This window comes from Platalea leucorodia, assembly GCF_965183815.1.
Source record: "Platalea leucorodia genome assembly, chromosome: 1".
Classification (NCBI taxonomy): domain Eukaryota; kingdom Metazoa; phylum Chordata; class Aves; order Pelecaniformes; family Threskiornithidae; genus Platalea; species Platalea leucorodia.
Genome location: NC_138823.1, coordinates 97,404,760 through 97,424,067, shown reverse-complemented (window position 1 = coordinate 97,424,067; position 19,308 = coordinate 97,404,760). Strand labels below are relative to the sequence as shown.

At 45.5% G+C, this 19,308-nt stretch overlaps 1 protein-coding gene across 5 annotated transcripts in view; it reads right to left on the bottom strand.

Moving 5' to 3' along the window:
• Nucleotides 1-8,990: 8,990 nt before the first annotated feature.
• Nucleotides 8,991-19,308, bottom strand: part of HIVEP1 (HIVEP zinc finger 1) — a 131,667-nt gene continuing 121,349 nt past the window's right edge. For 2 of the 5 annotated variants that reach the window (XM_082311952.1, XM_082311948.1), the window contains one exon: nt 16,202-17,905. In XM_082311952.1, coding sequence (XP_082168078.1) covers nt 16,730-17,905 — 1,176 coding nt within the window. In that variant the 3' untranslated portion in view covers nt 16,202-16,729. Of the gene's footprint in view, nt 9,377-13,861; nt 13,974-15,441; nt 16,123-16,201; nt 17,906-19,308 lie in introns of those variants that run through there. The other 3 variants (XM_082311949.1, XM_082311951.1, XM_082311950.1) reach the window with 3 other exon arrangements.

The window sequence follows — 19,308 nt, the reverse complement described above, 5'->3', positions numbered from 1 at the left end:
AAATTTAAGCACTTGCATAAGTGGTTTGCTGAACCAGTGCCAGAAAGATCAGTGTCTTCCAGGACTGAGCCCATTAATTCTTGCTCTCTGAGAAGCAGCGGGGAAACGGACGAGCTAGAAAAATAAACAGCTTCGGACTGTTTGATCCAATGAGAAGGGCAAATTCCAAAGTCAAGGAACCCTCACGCGCTTTGTAAGGGGAAAAAAAAAAAGACAAAAGGAGTTCAGGGTTTCCATGCCACAACTGTGCTTCGGGCTGTGGTAACCATAAGTTTGCATGGATGCAGGATATTTTTGCACAGCAGAGTGAGCCAAGACATTATTCATCGTGCCGGTTTGTAGGCACAGATTATGTGTATCACTAGTGTGAAATTCAGCCTCTTATTTCTAACTTCAGAAAAACTTTCCAAATACTCTTTTTTTTTTTTTTTTTCTCCCCTCAATCTCCTATTGAAGAACAAAGCACTCAGGAGAACGGGCAGGTAGGAGGCACGTTCGTCCCCTGAGTGCCACTAAACTTCTTTAACAGAAACAGATGATAACAAGTATACTAAAAACAAGAATAAAAATATGCCTCAAACAAAAGCAATATACTTCCAAAAGAATGCTCTCAACCACACAGGTTTCTCCCAGTGGGGAGAGGCTGTGAGAACAAACAGACGACACTTGTTAGTCACGTCACTTAACTGCACGCCTGGAAAGCGCTCGGCTCTGACGGTGATGGTGATGACCCTGTAAGACCCTATGCAGAATATAAATGCTGCGCTGCAATAAAGGCTTTCAGAATGGCATAGATGGAACTGTTATTTTTCCCCAGGGTTTTAGGCACTGAATTCTTTCAGGAGCTATTTAATTATTTTGTTTTATTTCTGCTCAATCTGTATAGGAAAGCTTAGTAAAAGGACTGTTCATTTTGACAAGGTTCCTCAGGGAAACCTTGAGACAAAATAGCAGTAATTTCTTCCCCATATAACTCACCAAGAAAAATAGCAGAGGAAATAAAGGGGTAATAACAGAAAGGGGAAGATTATCTTTTAAAAGCAATTTCTTGATACGAATACACAGTGAATGTATTTAATGTCATAAACATAGGTTTACTTAGGGAAGACATGAGGAAATGTCAGGAGCGAAGAGACTCTTATAGCTAAAATGAAATTAAGACCGGCAAGTGTAAGAGGAGAGGGGAGGGATGGGGGGAGAGAATCCAATTAGGGGTGGTCTGATGGTCCTGGCGAAGACTTAATGGTTGGAGCCCAGCTGTATGTTTCTTGCAGACGCTGGGCTGCCAAAGCACTTGCTAATCTGGGGGCCTGACTGGCTTTCTTCCTCCTTAGAGGGAGACAGTTGAGGCAGAGACCCATTATATATAAATACACCTATGTCTCTGGTGTGACCTTGCTTACAGAGAGGAGACGGGTTATACCATCCTGCTTCCCTGAACACGCGAGGGCTTTATGTCCTTCACTCCAAAATGTCCAGCCTTGCTGACCCCTGAGCTCTTGACCCAAGCAGACCCACCTTTCTTCCCATCCTCTGGCCACACTCCTGGCTCTGATGACACCTTCCTTCTTCCAGGCGCAAGGACGCCAGCATTTCAGGCCTCTGCCTGCCACCGGCGGTCCCTTCCTCGCAGGTCTGTCCCCATGCCCCAGCTGATAGCTCTGTGTTGCTGCCTGGAGGAACTTGACCAGGGCTCCTGCTGAGCCTGGGAGGTGCTGCCTTCTACTGGTGAAGAGGAAGCCCCATCCAGCAGTTATTGTATCTTTTCTCATAATAGATCTTCCTTTACACCTCCAGCATCAAGGTATAATCTATGTTTTTAAACTGGTTAAGAGACTGTAGTACCCACAACTGCAAAACAGGGCTCAGTGGTATTTTCTCATCTATACTTGTTCTGATCCTTCTGCACCCTGAAACTTCAAAGGCTCGCTCATGTTGCTGAATTTTAGTCTCAGCAGCAATGAGTTGTCCCTTTGACTTGATATACACCTGATTTTATGGTTTGCGATTGACTGGGTGACTGTTGCCCCAGTCTCTCAGTGGCACCACTTGTAGTGTGTCAAGCAGGTAAATCATGGGAAGTTTCAGACTTGGACTTTAAGATAGAAACTCTCCCCTAGCAAATGTGTTGAAAAATAGTTGGGTCCAGCTCACAGCTGAGGATACTGGTGACAGATTGAGTGCCTTGAGAGCAGTAATGGCTCGGTGTCCAACACATACACCTTCAGGTGATACGTCCTTTCCCCCAGCCAGGCAACCAGCCAGAGACCGGGATCTTAAAAGTAAACTCCAGTCCCATAAATTCATATGCTCATAAATTTTACAGCCACAGGGAGCACTATGACTCTCTATCTTTTGTTTAATACAGGCCAAAGAGTCTCATTCAACAAATTCTGCATCAAGCTCAGAAGTTCTGATTGAGCCATGGAGAAAGTTATCCAAATATTGACATAAGACTGAAAGGAATGGGGAACATCCCATATTAAACTGTTCTCATATTGGCTGTGTATCCTCATTTGCCTTCTATCTTTGTAACAACGCACATGTCTCACTTAAGCTTCCAGTTTTTGCTTTTTGCTTCTTCTTTGTTCTTTGTCAGATTGTCTCCCCCCCCCAAAAAAAAATTCCTTATTTGGGCTCTTCATATAATAGCTTGCTTTTCCAAACTACCAACAGCTACACTTCTTTCTATACTCGTCCTTGGGCAGGCTACTATTTTCTTGCAAAAAGCTTATTTATTTTCTATTTCCTACTATTTTATTTTACTGTGAGAAGCCCCGGAGAGCTAAAAAAGAGCCTCTCAATGGAGACCCAACAGCCATTTAGACTATGGGAATTTTTGTGATGATTGTTCTTGTAGATGAACCTGGCACAACAGATAGATAGATAGATATGCATATAGGTGCTTAGCTTGAACATTGATCTTCAGCTGAGGCTCTAGTGCTCGGCCCCACCTGCACTGTTTGCAGCCGTGCTCCTGCCTGGCCATGGACCATTTTGACCCTGACCCCAACCCATGGGCTGATGTCTTGGTTTGAACTTGGACCTGTCTGGCTGCTGTGGACTTGCCCAGAGATCTGGGCTCTGGGCTGCCCCCCGGGCCTGCCCTGTTCTCCGTGCTTGGGGCTGTGGGACAGCAGCTCCCGTTCATCCGTGAAGCCCCAACTCCGCTGGCCCCGATGTCATGCTCACCTTGCTGTCCCGTGCTGCTCCATGGCACAGTTGAAAGAAAAATCTGTAGAGCAGGAGGCATCTGGTTTTATGTAGAGTGTATATGTGTGGCGCAACAGAGAGAAACTGTAAGTGCATTATGGGCACAGCACTGAGGCTCTGCCACTGCTAAAAAAAACAAAGAAAAAACAACAAAAAAAGTGCAATTAACTCTCTAAATAGACATTCTGATCCCTAATTTTTCAATATGGAATAAATTTCTCTGCTTTGTTTATACTAATCCCAGTCGTCCATGCAGAATGGTACATGTGCTCTGTTATTCACTGTCTGAAGAGGCAACAAAAAAATGGACTTCAGTGCTGTTGGCCATGAGCAACGAGGATTTGAACACAAAGGCAGAGTTTTTCCCTGGCACCTTCTTTTACTTTTATGAAGAAATGTATTTTAAAGTATGACAGGGTACATAAACCTTGATTAAAAATGCCTTTTAGTCAACATTTATAGTCCAAAGAGGAAGAGAAAGAAGGTGGCAATGAAACTGTTAAAGCAATAGATGCCAGGTTTCTCTTGGGTTGGTTATAGCTCATCCTGTGTGTTCTTGACATTCTGACAGCTCTGTTCAAAAGAGTAGAGGCACCCCAAAAATCAAGGCCAGGATTTTGCTATTGCAATTGCTGCCTTTGAAGAAGAAAAGCCAGAGCTGGAATTACTTAGAGCAAATGCTGATCCCAGAGTTACACTGTACTGACTGGACTACAGTTTGGGCATTCAGGCCTGAGGTTCTCTCTCTTTGATATTAATTCTCTGCATAGGATTGTTCTCTCTGATATTTTGCAAGGCAGAACTCTTTCGGAAGGAGAAAGAGAAAGCAATTATGAGAGAGACATATACTATATAGAAAGGAACAGAAGAAAAGCCTGGGGCATGACTGCCTTTACAGCAGGCAGCTGCAGGATCCCACACATAGGCAATAGCAGTATGAAGCTCCCCTCCTTGGAATGCAGCAGATGCGGCTAGCAAACACTTCGAGGAAGACTCAGCAGTCTGGTAGGTATCAAACAACCCTGGGGATGGTCTTTTACAATTGTTCTGACCATCTTCCTCAGGCTCACGCTGGGCCAAGTACGCACAGATTTCTGCTAGACAGAAGAGATACACGCAGGAGGAAAGAGCGAAACCAAGTGGAGACTACCCTTCTTCTTCAGCTCTCCTTGTACACACACTGCATGTCCATTTCAGAAGGACAGGAAAAGGGACAGTGATAGGAAATGGGAAGGAGGAGGTAGGAAACAGCACTCTCTTAGCAGGAGCAGTGCTCCGTGAGCTCTGGCTGAGCAGACGAAAGGCAGCAGAGAGTCCTCGGCTAACTAAATTCAAATCAGGCAACTGCCAGCTCCCAAGGCATCTGCAATCCTACACCTGCCTGTCATCGCTTTGCCCAAAATCTTCCCCCAGGCACGCACAACTTAGCTCTCCATGAACCCATACTGAACTGGATTGATAGCTGCACTTCTAGTGCTCAAATCACTACAATAAGAATGAGAGATCTGACTTGACGTTAATAACCAAGAGATCTTAAACATGAAACTGAGCGTAAAGCAAGCAGCTAAAGTCAGGCTGAGCACAAGAAGGACTCTCGCTACATGTTGTGGCAGAAAATCTGCTCGTCTCTGTGAGCCTCTGTCCTGCCCCTTCCACCCACAGGGTGCTGCGCATATGAAAGGTTACTCCATCCAGAGCAGGCTGCCTTTTTGCTCCCCCACCTCCCTCCCCTACTCTGCCTCTCTGCTGAATAGCTCATCTCACAACACACACAGTTCCTGGCCTCTAAGCCCAGTTTATATCTGATTTCCAGCCTATTGGCATTTTCACGCTGATGGGCACCTGCTCCAGGCTTCTTGCCTTTCCCAGGCCCCCAGCCCACCAACCTCGGGGCGATTCCTCACCACGCTGTTCACACCTCCTACGAGTAACTGCAAGCTCCTCTCGGAAACCAGGTGCCAAGCGTGTCCTCCTTCCCCGCCTCTTTATCCTCCCCCTCCCTTTGCTTTTTTCCTGACATAACTAACTCCACGTGGTGCTTCTCAAACTGCAAATCTGGTCTCTTCGGAGTCTGAGATTATCCTGAAAATGACTGGAGGAGAGGAAGGCTGTACAGACTCCTTTTGGCTTGCATAAACCGAAAGGACAGCCTTCTCCTTTTCCTCCTGCTGATTTTTGAAATAGAGCTATCAGTTTTCCATATAGTCATCCTGCCTGACTTAATGAGCCATTCTCTTCAAAGACTTCACATTAACATGTTTATATATTTGTTTGCCTGGCTGGGTTCTTTAATAAGTGTGCCTTCGGTTCAGGTGCTCCCAGCAGACCACGCTCCGCCAGGCTGCAGGAAGCCCTCTGTTCCTTGCAGCTGCGTCCCCAAATTATGCTCGGCGACTGATTGCTTTTGGGGCAATTGCTCTATTGTAATAAGCCGGAACTTAGAAAAATCGGACGTTTTTCTACAGAACCCATTAACACCGTGCCTCGGAGAGGCTGGAATTGGTCTCGTTCTTAGCAGGTTTGTTTTTGCCGTATTAGCTGAAGGTCCCAGCAGGAGGATTATTTAAGTGTAGAGTCTGGACTAAGAGATCCTGCTAACCTAGGGTGTGGCTAGGAAGGCTGATGTTAGAGATGCAGGGGGCACCTATAGGTATGGGGGATAGCCCTAAAAGAAGGGGTGGATGGTAAGCTGATTTTATATGGTTTTCCTTTTAAACAAGGGCTCCTGGCAAACCAACCCCATCCCTGCCAGACAAGGGATGCCTGATCTGGCTTATTGACTCTTCGATGAAGCCTGTTTCCAATGTCAGGCTCCTTTCTGTGACTGCTGCTAGAAGATCTGCACCTGCAGGGCTTTTCTTCTCTCTTTTGCCCCTGTGCTGGGTAAACCTGGGTTTCGACTGAGGTACCGGCCGCAAGTACGCAGGCAGGGAAAGTAAGCCTATCAATCTACTGTACCTACCTTGTCGAAAGCTTCCTGTGAAACTGGATTAGCACTTAAATGTTGTGTGACAAAGCTTTACGTTCCAGGTTTTGTAAATGCTCTCAAGGAAAAAAAAAAAAACCCAACACTTGTCAAACTCTTTCTGTATCGTTTGGGGACAATTATAGTATCGCCAGATTAATTACAGTGTTTCTACAATGCTCTCCTCTGATTCTACTATTAAAACACAGCAGAAATCAGAGTCTGTTTTGACCTTTATTCAGAGCTTCCTGTTAAAGTGACTTTCACAACAGAACCCAATTTGTCACATTTTATTTGTACTTTAATTTTATTATTAACAGATTAATGAAGCTGGTAATGGGTTTCCCGATGCTCTCTTTGGAAACGTGAACTATGTCCCTTCCTTACATCAATCTGCTGTCAGCAGATGAAGTGCCTTTGCAAAATACTATTAACTGTTACCAGAAGCAATTAGTCAGAATAGCAAGTCAGCTTCAAAAGGAGAGACTCCAGGTTCCCTCAGTGCGTTAGGAAAAGCGCATTAGTAGGATTTAGTCTTGCCAGCAGACACAAGCTTTAGGCCCTGCAGTAGGTGTCTGGGTTAATGACACGTAGAAATGCAAATGTATCAGACTGTAATTTGCTTGAAAGAGCAATGCCAGGTTAAAAAAAAAATAAATAAACCACAAAACAAACCAAAACCCCCCAACTTTCCGCTGTCATTAACAGCAATCCCCATTGTGCCAGAAATACCCATGCTCTGTTGTAAGATACTCTCCGTGCTCCAGCCTTAAAAATCAGTGAGTGAAATTCTGGCCCTCCTGAAGGCAATAGGAGACTTCTCTGACAACACTGAGGCCAGGTTTCGTCTTAATTTTCTAGCCCAAACAATTATTTTAAAAGTATTCTCCCTCACGCTCCAAAGCATCGAAGTCCAACCCCTTCCCAGACAGCTCCCTTTTTTATGCTGGTGCCAGAAACTCACAAGATGATGGATAATTTCTAGAGGTACACGCGCAAACCTAGCTCGAGCTCGATTTTGCCCCCCTGTTTGGCACCATCGTTATGCAGACAGCTTATTGTCTGGCCAGTACTCCAGCACGGGGCTGACAAAATTGCATTATTGTACACACACAAAACACAAAACGTGCTCAATAAATGGTCCCCAATAGGATGAAGTAGGAGTTTGAACTCTTTGGAGGCACTAGCTAGCACCTGCTTAAAAAGCCAGCAGTCCTCAGCTCCCTCACCACTGCCCTGGATGAACTGACAGGGAGGAATCGGGGGGAGGCGAAGCATCGGGTATCATACCCTACATGCCCAGCGAAGTTTCAAGTACATGCTCTGGCTGGCCTACCCGGCACCTACAGACTGCTTTCCAGGCCAACAATTGCCCCCTCCTTTTTCGCTCAAATGTTAGAAAACAATGTTATCAGTCGTTATTTCCAGTGCATTGCTAATGACATGTGTGTTGCATACATGGGTCCAATTAAAGGGGGAAGGCCACGAAAACAACAGAAATACCATGGATTATGAAAAACAAAAAGATTATCCGTTTGTCCTCAGGACTGGACAATGAGGTTTCTCTCTCTATGCAGAAGGTGAATCTTTTTCATGTTATTTGGCCCTCGTTCCTTCAAACCCAGTCCCACCTCCCCCGGACGGCTGTGGTGGCCCTGACGGCTGCCCCAGTTGGGGCAGCTGCAGCGAGGGGCAAACTTTGGGCTCAGTTCGCCTGCCCCTCACAACCGTCCCGCATGCTGATACTCCCACGTCAGGGGTTTTTTGGAGGCAGAGAACAAGTCAGCATCAGACCTTGCTGACATTTTTCCTCAAAGAAAATGTAAACAGCTGAACCCCAACAGGGACTTGGATAAACTATAGGCTGGATTAAAAAAAACCCACCCTTAATTCTGCCAAACCTTCATTGATTAAGAATATGCAGAGCTAATGATTTTGCTGAGTATTTGCAGAGCATATTCCTGCTGGGTATTCTTTCCTCCATTGCCTTCAAGTGAGCGTTCACGGTGCGTAAGGTTAAAAGTGTTTCTTTTCCCCACCAAGTGCAGGAGGCTAATAGAAGAGAGAGAGAAGTCTAGGACTAAAAGCCCAATACAGTCCGCTCTAAGATGTAAGAAAGAGCAGCACATTTTATCTTCCTTTTATATGAGCTTAAGGACAGAAAAAGGACAGTCCTTTGGTCCTTCATTCAGCTATTTCCACTGATGGGAGGAACAACTTCTTGAAAAAACACGATACAGTGTTCAAACACTCCCATAAAAATGGTCTCTCTGACTATCCAAACACATTGTCCGTTGTCTTAGATCAAACACGGCTCTCAAACATAAGGATTAAAAGGCATCCATTAAAAGGAGAGTTTAAAATTCTATTTTAACAGAAAGTTCAGAATCTTAAAAGACTACTTGTACAATCTTCAAGATCAACCGCTGCTGAAATAAAGACTTTAACTGCTTTATCAGATAAAACCTGTGTTCAAAGATTGCAAGGGGAGCAGTGACTATCGAGATAATCTACTTTGACCTCCTGACCTTAGGTTTTGGCATTTCACTGGTACAGAATCTTTTCAGTTGTTCCTGTAGCTAAATGGAAAATTGAATGAAACCATCAAGAACACAACAGACTGCATAAACTTGAAAAAACAGACCACATGTTTTCATGTTCCTTTAATTTGTGTGTTTGTAGGCAAGGCTCAATACTGAAATGGATAGTACCACGTCCTCTGCTGATGCAGTTAGCACAGCTCTTGCTGAAGCTTACAGATGTCATTTTCCATCGGATGAGGATCTCGCCTGAAGAGTTTCCAACTGCAAGGGAGAACTAAGCAAGTAGAAAAGTGCAAATACTTCGAAAGGGTAATTTGTAGAAGACTCTAGGTAAACTAAATTTCCAAGGTCTGTTTCTTCCCCCTGCCTTTTGCTCTGTCTACTGTGTCTTTTATAACAAGTGCTTAGGATTGTGTTCACCATGCCAATTTTCAGCAGGACAGCTGGGATGCGTTTCTTTGTGTGTGTCTTTTCTAATCTGTTTCAGCTGTCTGATGTCTTCATATCTATTACATTCTGGATCTTTGATCTGAGTTGGAGGATGTCTCAAGGAGGAACGATGATTCACAGGAAACCAGGATATCCACAGGGGAGCCAGTTACCCAGTCCAGCAGAATTAATCAGCATTAGGTGTGTGAGCTCTTGCTCTGAAACACTGTAAATAATAAGAAAGATGATTATAGGTATGGGAATAAACAAAGAAAGAGAGAAACACAATTTAAACCTCTATGTATCAAAAATGGTTTCTGAACCACCCACTTGATTTGTTGGTGGAGCAAAACTGTGTGGTGTCCAGATGAAACCATGACTTCTGTTTTGCGAAGAGGCACTATTTCAACATTTGCTTCTGTTCTGGCTCCCAGACTGTTTTTGCAAACCAGGGACACACCTAACGCTGGGTTAACAGGGCTGAAATACAGGACGCTGCCTTCCTGTGCCCAAACAAGCTAACAGCCTGGTTACAGCACGGTGCTCTCCCTGGCTTGCTCTGTCTTGCAGCCTGGTTTCTCTCTCTCGTTCTTGTATTGCGGCCTCGTTTCTGCCAGCGAGTGCCTGCGGCCAGCCTCCGCTAGAGCGCAGGAGCTTGGAGCAGCCTCCTGGGAAAGAGGCGTAACTAATGAAGGTGCCTGCTTAGCAGGGGAGCTGAGGGACATCACCTCCCTTGCTACATAGTGCTTGGCCGATGAGGAGAGAGCTGGTGCAGCACTGGTGTGCTTCAGCCTCCCACCAGAGGATGGTGACGGCATCCTTCCTTGCACCCCTCGGGCTGAGTGGCAGAGGGTGCCACCACTGCAGTATCGGTGGCCGAGTGTGTAAGAAGTGGACATCACCATCTCCTTTTCCTCACACTCACATTTTCAGAACTAAGCCCTTGTGATTGCATTGTATAAAGGCTATGATCTGTCTGCACACAGTGTGCCCGAGGCATGGAGAGCCTCACGGAAGCAAACCACCTTGTTGCTAGATCCTGTGAGGTGCCAGAAGTTTTTGAGTATTAGCAGGAACAGAGCTGTAGCAATTTTCTGTTCAGACAGGGAATTTTGGCTTCATGTTAAAATTCCTTCTGCTTTGTCAATAATTTCTGTCAAAAGGTGCCTTTTAATCCTTCATTTTGACTTGATATGCCTTGGTCATAAGGGATGGGAAGGGGGAAGTCTCAAGATGGTGGCTGTACCACTTAGCTGCTTGAGGTCTGGGTAGGCCCTGTTGATGGTGCCTAACTCCTTTTTCAAAATCTGCACCTGCACGAGGCCTGGCGCTGAGCAAAATCCCTGCTGGCGCGCCACGGCCCTGTGCTCCTGGGAGGCGGGTGGATGTTTGCGGTGATGTGCCCTCCGTGCTGGTCCCTCATGGCATGTGCGCGTCCAACAATCACTCCTGCCTCACACAGGCATCCCGGGGAAAGCCCCTCATGAAAACGGGACCGCTGCTGCTGCGATGGGGACAAGCCCTGTGCAAACGAGAGGGCTGTGAACTCACTTCCATGGCTGCTTCTGGAGCATTCTGGAGCAGCGTTCTGGGTGGGGAACGACTCTTAACGGTCAATGATTTTATTAGAGAGCTGCTCTATACGAGATGCCACTGTCACGTATGTCAAGTCTTTTGTTTCTCAGAAGGAGGAATCCAACCGTAAGGTATTTAGGTACCAACACCAAAGCACCTTAGACCTGAATGACCTGCAAATGGAACTTCTGAAGCCCAAAGGGATTTTGTAACCGCGTTAGCTTAACAAAAAGAGGAAATGCTAGGGGTATTTGACTTTGCAAACAGCCTTCAGTTGGCCTGTTTCCAGCACAAATGCCTCATGCATGGTAACGGATTTCAAATACGCTAAAGAGTACAGCCGCAAAACCAAACAGGCCTTAACATTTGACCTTATTGGGGAAAACAAGCCTACTATTACCAAAGAAAACTAAGCATGCCTAGCTAATTGACTCATCTTAGGACAAGTTTTCTTTCCATGACTGAACCTTAGGAATGTAAAGCCTTGCCATCTTTCAGCCAGCATGGTTTCTCTTAGATCTCACATTGAATATCTGAAAATCACCAGCCACCTCCTAACATTTTGAGTAGTCTGGCCAGTATAAAGAGGAGAAGTGGAGGGACAAATATAACACTAGCAACACCTTTGCCGTAGGGATTTTTCTTTTGATTCAGCATTTCTGGAACAAAACGTGAACATCAAATCAATTAATTACATACTGTTACATCCTTGTTGCTGTTTGCTCATCCACCCACGGACATTCCACATAAAATTACCTAATAAACAATTTGAAGTATTTTAAAGTAGCTTGTTTTTATCCTAAGCCAGCAACAGAGTTAGCAATTCAGTGTCTAGACCTAAGACAGTGGTCTCATCCTCAAAGATATAAGCCACAAATGGTTTCTATGTGGTGTAAGTCTCTGGTACTTCATGTATCATTAAAAATGGCCATTGCTAGGTGCTGAGACCCCTTACAAGCAGAGGAAAGTTCCTTAAGACATGGAAAGACAATTCTAGCCACGTTTTTAAGACATTCATAATTTAACATTCATTCACAACTAGACACTGACCACAACAGTCACCTAAGATGGATGACACCTATTGTTTGTATTATAAACCATGAAAGCAAGGTAAGGATTCCCTGCTATGCGATGTAACTGGTCTCAGAGGATCTTTCAAAAGGAACAGGAGCAGTGGCCTGTCAGATAAATCAGCCGAAGGCTATCTTGAGCAAGAACTCTTACTTGTAGATTGTTTGGTTTCCCTGGCTTTTGGCAAGTCAGTCACGCTAAAACTGAGCATTTTTTATTCTGTTTTGATTAAACCATCCTCATGCTAAACACATGTTTGAAAGGCAGTTTACAGGTTTAAACTAAAGTGTTTATAAAACCTTAGTGAGGATTATCTTGCAAAAAATGAGGACTTCTGGAGTAAGCTGTATAGCGACAAATTCATTTTATATTCTGTTTAACATACATGTCAGTAAACTCAAGGCGAGATAAATATTAAGAACCCATACAGAATGTTTAGCTAAGTGTAAAGCATGGTATGTCTTTGGTTTATGGTATATCTTTGTTTTTGGGGTGGGCCAGACTGTGTTCAGCCTAAGTACATTGCTTGAGATGAAATGCATGTGATGTGCATTTGAATTTGCTTGTATGCAGAACACTGCTGTCAGACTTTCTGGCAGGGGACTGGCTGATACCGACCAACTGGGCTGCTCTAGCCTCGGGGCATAATTTAACAGCAACCTGAAGCTACAGCAAGGTACTGGAGAAGTGAAAGGAGCAAAAGCGTGAACAGCAGCAGTAATCAATGCAGGGCAGGGCATCCCTGAACCTAGTGAGTTTTATTTCAGCTATGGCCCAGAAGTTGCGAGTTGCATCTGGGGATGTAATGCTACAGATCAAGAGATCTGCGGCCAGTTACAGCAAAAGTAGCCGTCTCTGGTTTAGATCTTGTCCTAAGAAGTAACAGGTAGGTCATGCTGTAGCTTATTAAAGCCCGAACGCAGACACATTTGATAGAGTCCACATTCCAAATCCAATATTGTTATATGGACAGCAGGGGAACATGCCACCTTCAAATTCAGATACCCACATCACCAGCAAACATCACTTATTGCAATGAGAAATCAATCGAGGTCTGTGTTGAAAGAGAAGAGCTACAAGCTTCTGGTCGATTCTTTTTCTAGTGAGGGCTTTTGGCAGGTAACGGGGAAGCATCTGCACGGGTCTCACAGAAGCTGACCATGCTGCGTCCTCGCTGTAGCTGTATTTGTACCCAGCCTTTAGCGAGCACCTGCTCGCACCCTCTTGATGAGAATAGGTTGTGTGAAGATGCCAGACTGTGCCTGGGTGCACCGAGGAGCAACACTTGCCCCGGCCTTTTAATGTTTAAACAGCTGTGCTGGATTTGCCAGAGAGTGTCTGACAGAGTCGTTAAAAATTGATCCCTGAGTAAACAGCCCCGGTGCTATTTACTCCAATTCAGCTGTGATAATTTACACCATCTGGAGAGCAGCCTAATCCTGTGCTGGCAAATCTCTGAGATATTTGCTACCGACTTGAACAGAAGGATCCTTTCGGCAAGGGGAATGCAATTTCCCCATCACTAACGACTCTGGACAAGAGAATACAGATACAACACAATTTAAAATAAAAGGAATTAATTCAGAATGAATACGTAATTGCTAACACAGCCGTCACAGGCTTGTGCTGATGCAGGACACCCGTGTATGCTGACGTAGAGACGTTGCGTACGTGCATGATTAAAATGAAACTTCTAGACACCAACAGAGGAGAGGTATGGAGTTTAACCTTCTCTCAGGTCTGGTCACACTCCTAGTTTGTTTTTTTTTTCCTGTTGCACAAGTTGTAGAGGCACCTCAAGGAGTATCCATTTGGAAACATGCTAGTGGGAAGGGAAACAGTATGATGTTCAGGACCACAAAAATCTATCTTTTGGAAAAGTGTGATTTCCTCCCAACTCCATTTGAACAGGTTAGATATATCTGCAACTACTCGCTCATCTTTTCATTGTTAGTAGAGATCCTGCTTCAAATATGGCTCATCTCCTTTGCCTGGTGAAGTGTCGTGATTGCTCGCTATCAGTCAGTGTCCATTCTTTCTCTCCATTGTCCTGCTGTTAACTTACCAAATGACACACGTCTTAACGTTCCTCTTTATGACATATCTATCTGTTGTCTTGTCATTCTTATTCTTCAAGATACCGCTTCAGTCTCTTGACCTGGATGTCTTCAGAACACCTAGAATAGAAGAGAGACACATGTAGATCACCCGAATCACTAGGCTGAATTTTCTGTTATATTAGTGACTTCCTGGAGTTAACCCTTAGACCATGAGCACGCCACAAATTACTATTTAAGATGTGGGTACAGTAAATCTCTGGAGTTTCTAAATGGTTAGTAAAATGAGGACTTCGGGGCATGGGGAACAGCAATTTCTTACCTACTGCTTCCTTATAAAACTCAGAGAAATACTTGTGGCGGCATTCAAAACTTTGGAGATAGATAGTTTTACTTCGCTGTAAACCTATTTAATCCAGTCATCTTTTTTTTTGTCATGCTGTAGACAAATATGCTCAAATTAATTAGTATAGTTCTAGTTTACTGGTAAGGGTAAGTGTCCGTTTTAAAGAAGTTAAAACTGATGCAAAGTTTCTTGAGTTCATTAACTACAAACCTTCGTCTGATTCTACTGGCAAAGTTTCGGGCTCTCAAAGCATATGTAATGCAGTAATGTTCTTTTTTTTAACTTTGGCTGGTTCAGGTACTATCACGTTTGGTATAAATGATAATGATATAAGACATGTTGACATCACTACATGTTTATAAAAAGAACATACAAGTGCACAGTGACGTTTTACACAGTGGTTGCACGTAAGACACTCACAAATTTGAAGTCTGACGCTGTGGGGTGCCGAGTACTCTGAACTCTCATTAAGTGCAATGCGAGTTGAGAGTGCTTAGTGGGTCAGGTGCTCAGGCCCTCAGCGAGGCTCTGCGCAGTAAGGAATCGCACCGACAGTCACGCCTGAACCGGGAGTATTTTCTCCTTTCTGGTACAGGCGTTTCTAATTGCTGGATCAGTACAATTGGCTGATAATCACAGTAATATAAATGATTTTCTGGTACTGAAGTGCTCTTTCTGAAAGTTAATAAAGCTCACTCAACATCGCCTACAGTTTTACAACACACTGTAACGGGATAATGTAATGAGTACAATGTGAGTACAGTACAAAAGCCGATGTAAAGTTAAAAATGGATCTAGGATAGTGCTGTTCTTGAATAGGAGCAGCGCCAAGGTATGAATTACTTCTTTGAGCTGGGTAATCTGTGAACAACGCAGCCCAGCTCACATTCAGGTTCACTCCTGGTTTTTTTTTCAAGATTTGCTTCCCACCCTTTTCTTCTAGTTGCTTTATACGTGCTGGTCCTTGTTGTTTCCATAAAGGTGATCGTGCTTTTAATTTACACCTTCCAGTTTTCTACTGGAATTTGGTTGTTAAAATGGTTTTATAAACTTCTGTAAAAATGTGATATAAGGACGCAGCAGAAAACCAACTCTTTAAAAGTACAGCACAAATCCCAGGTCAATTTGAAACTTTCAGGAATGTGTAGCCCTGTAACATGTGAGACTTGTCTCCTGCAGTAGTTGAACATCTTAAAAATTTATTGGTAACTTTAAATTGTTTTCACTATGTGCAAACAGAATTTTATTATATTTCATTATTCTGGGATCCATCCATGTCCTGTACGCCCATAATGATGAGTTTGTTGATATAAGGGCACATTAATTGCACGTGTAAGACCTCTAGTCCCCTTTTTCCCCTGCATGAATAAAACAAAGCCATATTGAGGGAGAAATTGGCTTTGTCTACCTGTAAATGAAGATCACCTGAAATGCAGTCTCATAAGAAGCTGATGGCAATTGGTAATGCCAAATCCTTGTTACAGCAATGGCATTTTCACCAACTGTATGGCAGATTTTGCAATTAAGAACACACAAAGAATTACTCCTTTCTTGTGTAACAACATTTTAATGTCAATAAAAAGTGGTTTTATAGTTCAAGATTACAAATAAAAAAATATTTCATCTTGACCCTTTTACTATTTTCCCTCAGGGAAGTCTTCAAATTTTAGGTAGGAAGTGTTAAAAACACGAGGTGGATGGATGCTCGCTCTACAAAAAGCTGACGGACTCCCTCCCCACTTTGCCACCGCTGGACGTTTTGAATTGGAAGGTTTTGCTGCAGGTAAGCCTGACGAGCGTACTCCCTCTCTCTCGTGGCAGGTGGAATCCACGGGGGCACACACCACCACCGGATCCTTTCAAGCTGAACGCAGCTGGGAGGGTACTAAAAGGAATGCGTCAAGCGCCTCTCCAACTACCGGGCTGCATCAAGAAGGCACAACATAAGCAATGGTAAAGTCAGTAAACAAAATTTTACTGTAATATTTCATAACACAGATACTGTATTTCTCTTTTAAGTGTAAAGCTACCGTCTTACACAAGAAAGATGGACAGACCCTTTTCCAAGACTAATATGGATACAATAAATATGGAGTTTTACATACTAGATCTGTACACAGAAACTTTGTCCCACAGCCATAAAAATTTACATTTAACAGTGCAACATATAATTTAATCCTTTATTTATCTGACATAGGATGTTTACTTACTAAACACAAGCAACTACCTGGTTTTAATATACATATTTTATATATATATATTTTATATATATATATTCAACAATCTGTACAGGTTTCTAAACATAAAACTCCAAAAAGGCACAATCGTCTATACAACATGTACAAAAATGGCTGGAGCTGACAAGAAACAACAATTATTGGTCAAGAGTTCATGATTGCACGAAGATTAGTAATGGGTTTGTGTCAGAAAAATGTGCTTTAAGGAAAGGAAGGTTTGCAAAGAAACCTGTAAGTGTTATAAAAAAAAAAAAACCAACCCAAAAAATAAAAACACAATGAAAAACAAAAAACTAGGTTGCTATTACAAGTCTATCCTCATCGTCACTGCTGCCATCACTAAACTGCACCGTGTTTTGCCGCCGGGGCAAGGCGGCTGGCCTGTGTACCTGTCTGTCCGGGGAGACAGTTCGGTGGACCGGGGACTTGGTTAACGCATCGGGATTTGCCTTGGAGCGGGGCTCTGCCGGGGCAGCCCTCTTCACCTGGAGGGAAGGGACATCGCGCTTTGGCTTGGCGGGGTTCGCGAGGTCAGTCTTTTCGGGATCCGCTTTCCCCAGACCGGCGGGTCGCTCGTAGTCGGTCAGCGGGGCAGGCTCGGCATGGCTCTTCCCGCCGTACCGCTGGCCGCCGGCCGCTGCCTGAGGAGAAGCGGCCCTGCTGGCCTGGCCGACCTCGGCCGCAGGGAAGCCGACAGGAGCCGGCTCCGGCTGGGCCTCGCAGGCTTTGCTGCCTGAGGCGGGCGCCTCGGAGGCTCCTTGCCCCTCGGTGCCGACGGGGCTGACGGAGGGGATGAGGGTCGGCAGGGCGATGTTCAGTATCTGCAAGCCGGGAATGTGAGCCTGCGGGCTGGGGTTGCCCTGCGGGGCTGTGCCGGCGGTCAAAACCTGGAGGCCCACGGCGTTCAGGGTGATTCCCGACGGGCGCATCTGCGGGGCGATGTTTGTGTTTGCCAGGCCCAAGATGTTCACTGTCTCCATGCCCAGCGGTGGCAGAGGCTGCAGGCTGGGCGTGCCGAGACCCTGGATGCCCGGCACGCTCACCTGCCCTATGGGAATGCACGGCACGACGCTGTTCATCTCGGCGACTCCCATGGGATTCGCAGCAGCGGCGGCGGCCGCGCCGCCCGTCTCACCGAGGGTGCTGGTAGTTCTGTGAATCACGCTAACGGCAGGGATGGTGAGCTGCACCGGCCCCGCCTGGATCGGAACGAAGGTGGAGTAGGTGGCCAGGCCGGCGGGGACCACCTGAATCCCCCCGACCGGTACCGTGCCGTAGGGCGCCTTGGCTTGCCGCTGCGAGTGCAGGGGGAGGTGGCTGAAGAGGTGAGTCTGGGGAGCCCTCGGCTCGGTGGCGTGCTGCGGGCACCCGGCCAGCTTCTCCTCTGGGATTTCGGCATAGGGCGACGGCGCTGTCGTCTGCATGCTGCGGTCCACCGGCGAGGAGGGAGAGCTGACGGAGGGCGTGCTCTGGGAGAGAACAACACAGGCGCGTTAATGTGGTGGCCACCGCTATCCTCGAGTGAAATGAAAACGCAAGGTAGCTGGGAATGCTTCCCACACTCCCTTTTAAGAAAAAACAACAACAAACTGGTTCACAGTATATACTGCCCGGCTTAAACAATGAACTAATTTCCTTCCTTTCTTTTTCTACCTCCTTCCTCGCCCACTAATTGAATTCTCCTCTCCTAATTACCCTGGCTAATTTCTCTTGAACACTAGTACTCGAAAACATTACTGAATATCCTTTGTATGTCTTTTTTAAGGCTTTGGAGAAATCACCTCAGGCAAGAAGGTTAAATAAGCATAAGCTGGCATTTTTGATGCACTGGGTTCCTCTTCTGGAGGCACTACAGCCTCCGGCAGGCAGAGGCAGCATCGTGGAACATCTGTCTGTAGGTGCCTCTAAAGTGGAAGACAGGCAATGTGCAATGACAAGAGATCGATGACAACTACAGGGCAGATACTGGAGTGAGACGAGATGCGGGACCCCCATCCCACTGCTGCCTGAGCTCGCTGTGATTTGGTGCACACACCTGGACTGATAACTGTATTTATATGCTCCCTTTTCTTCTCATATAGCCTGTGTTACCGACCAAGGCTGGCAACTCCTTTCCTAAAAACACCTAAAATGACAAGTCTTAAACTGCAATTGCAATATTGCAGTATCTGAGTTTTAGGCACATTCATAACACACACAGAGTGGTGCAACCTTATTTAGTTTATATAGGCCTAAACCGGAATTCTGTGGCTTTGATGAAACTCTCAAGAAATCTCTAGAGCAGGCACTAAACCGAAACGCTAACAGAAATGCTTTTTGAAAACTGCTGGTAGAAAATGTATTGGTTAAAGGAGAATACGAGTTACTTACTGTACAGTGCCGACCAGTCTAAATGGGAAGATGAGAGCGAGAAGGAAGCCAACACCTTTTTGAGGGGATTGAGTGCACCCCCAGTAAGTTTGCAGATGACACCAAGCTGGGTGGAAGTGTCGATCTGCTGGAGGGTAGGAAGGCCCTGCAGAAGGACCTGGACAGGCTGGATCGTTGGGCCGGGGCCAACTGTATGAGGTTCAACAAGGCTCAGTGCCGGGTCCTGCACTTGGGTCACAACAACCCCATGCAACGCTACAGGCTGGGGGAGGAGTGGCTGGAGGGCTGCCGAGCAGAAAAGGACCTGGGGGTGTTGGTTGACAGCTGGCTGAATATGAGCCAGCAGTGTGCTCAGGTGGCCAAGAGGGCCAATGGCATCCTGGCTTGTATCAGGAATAGTGTGGCCAGCAGGACCAGGGAGGTGACAGTGCCCCTGTACTCGGCACTGGTGAGGCCGCACCGCGAGTACTGTGTTCAGTTTTGGGCCCCTCACTACAAGAAG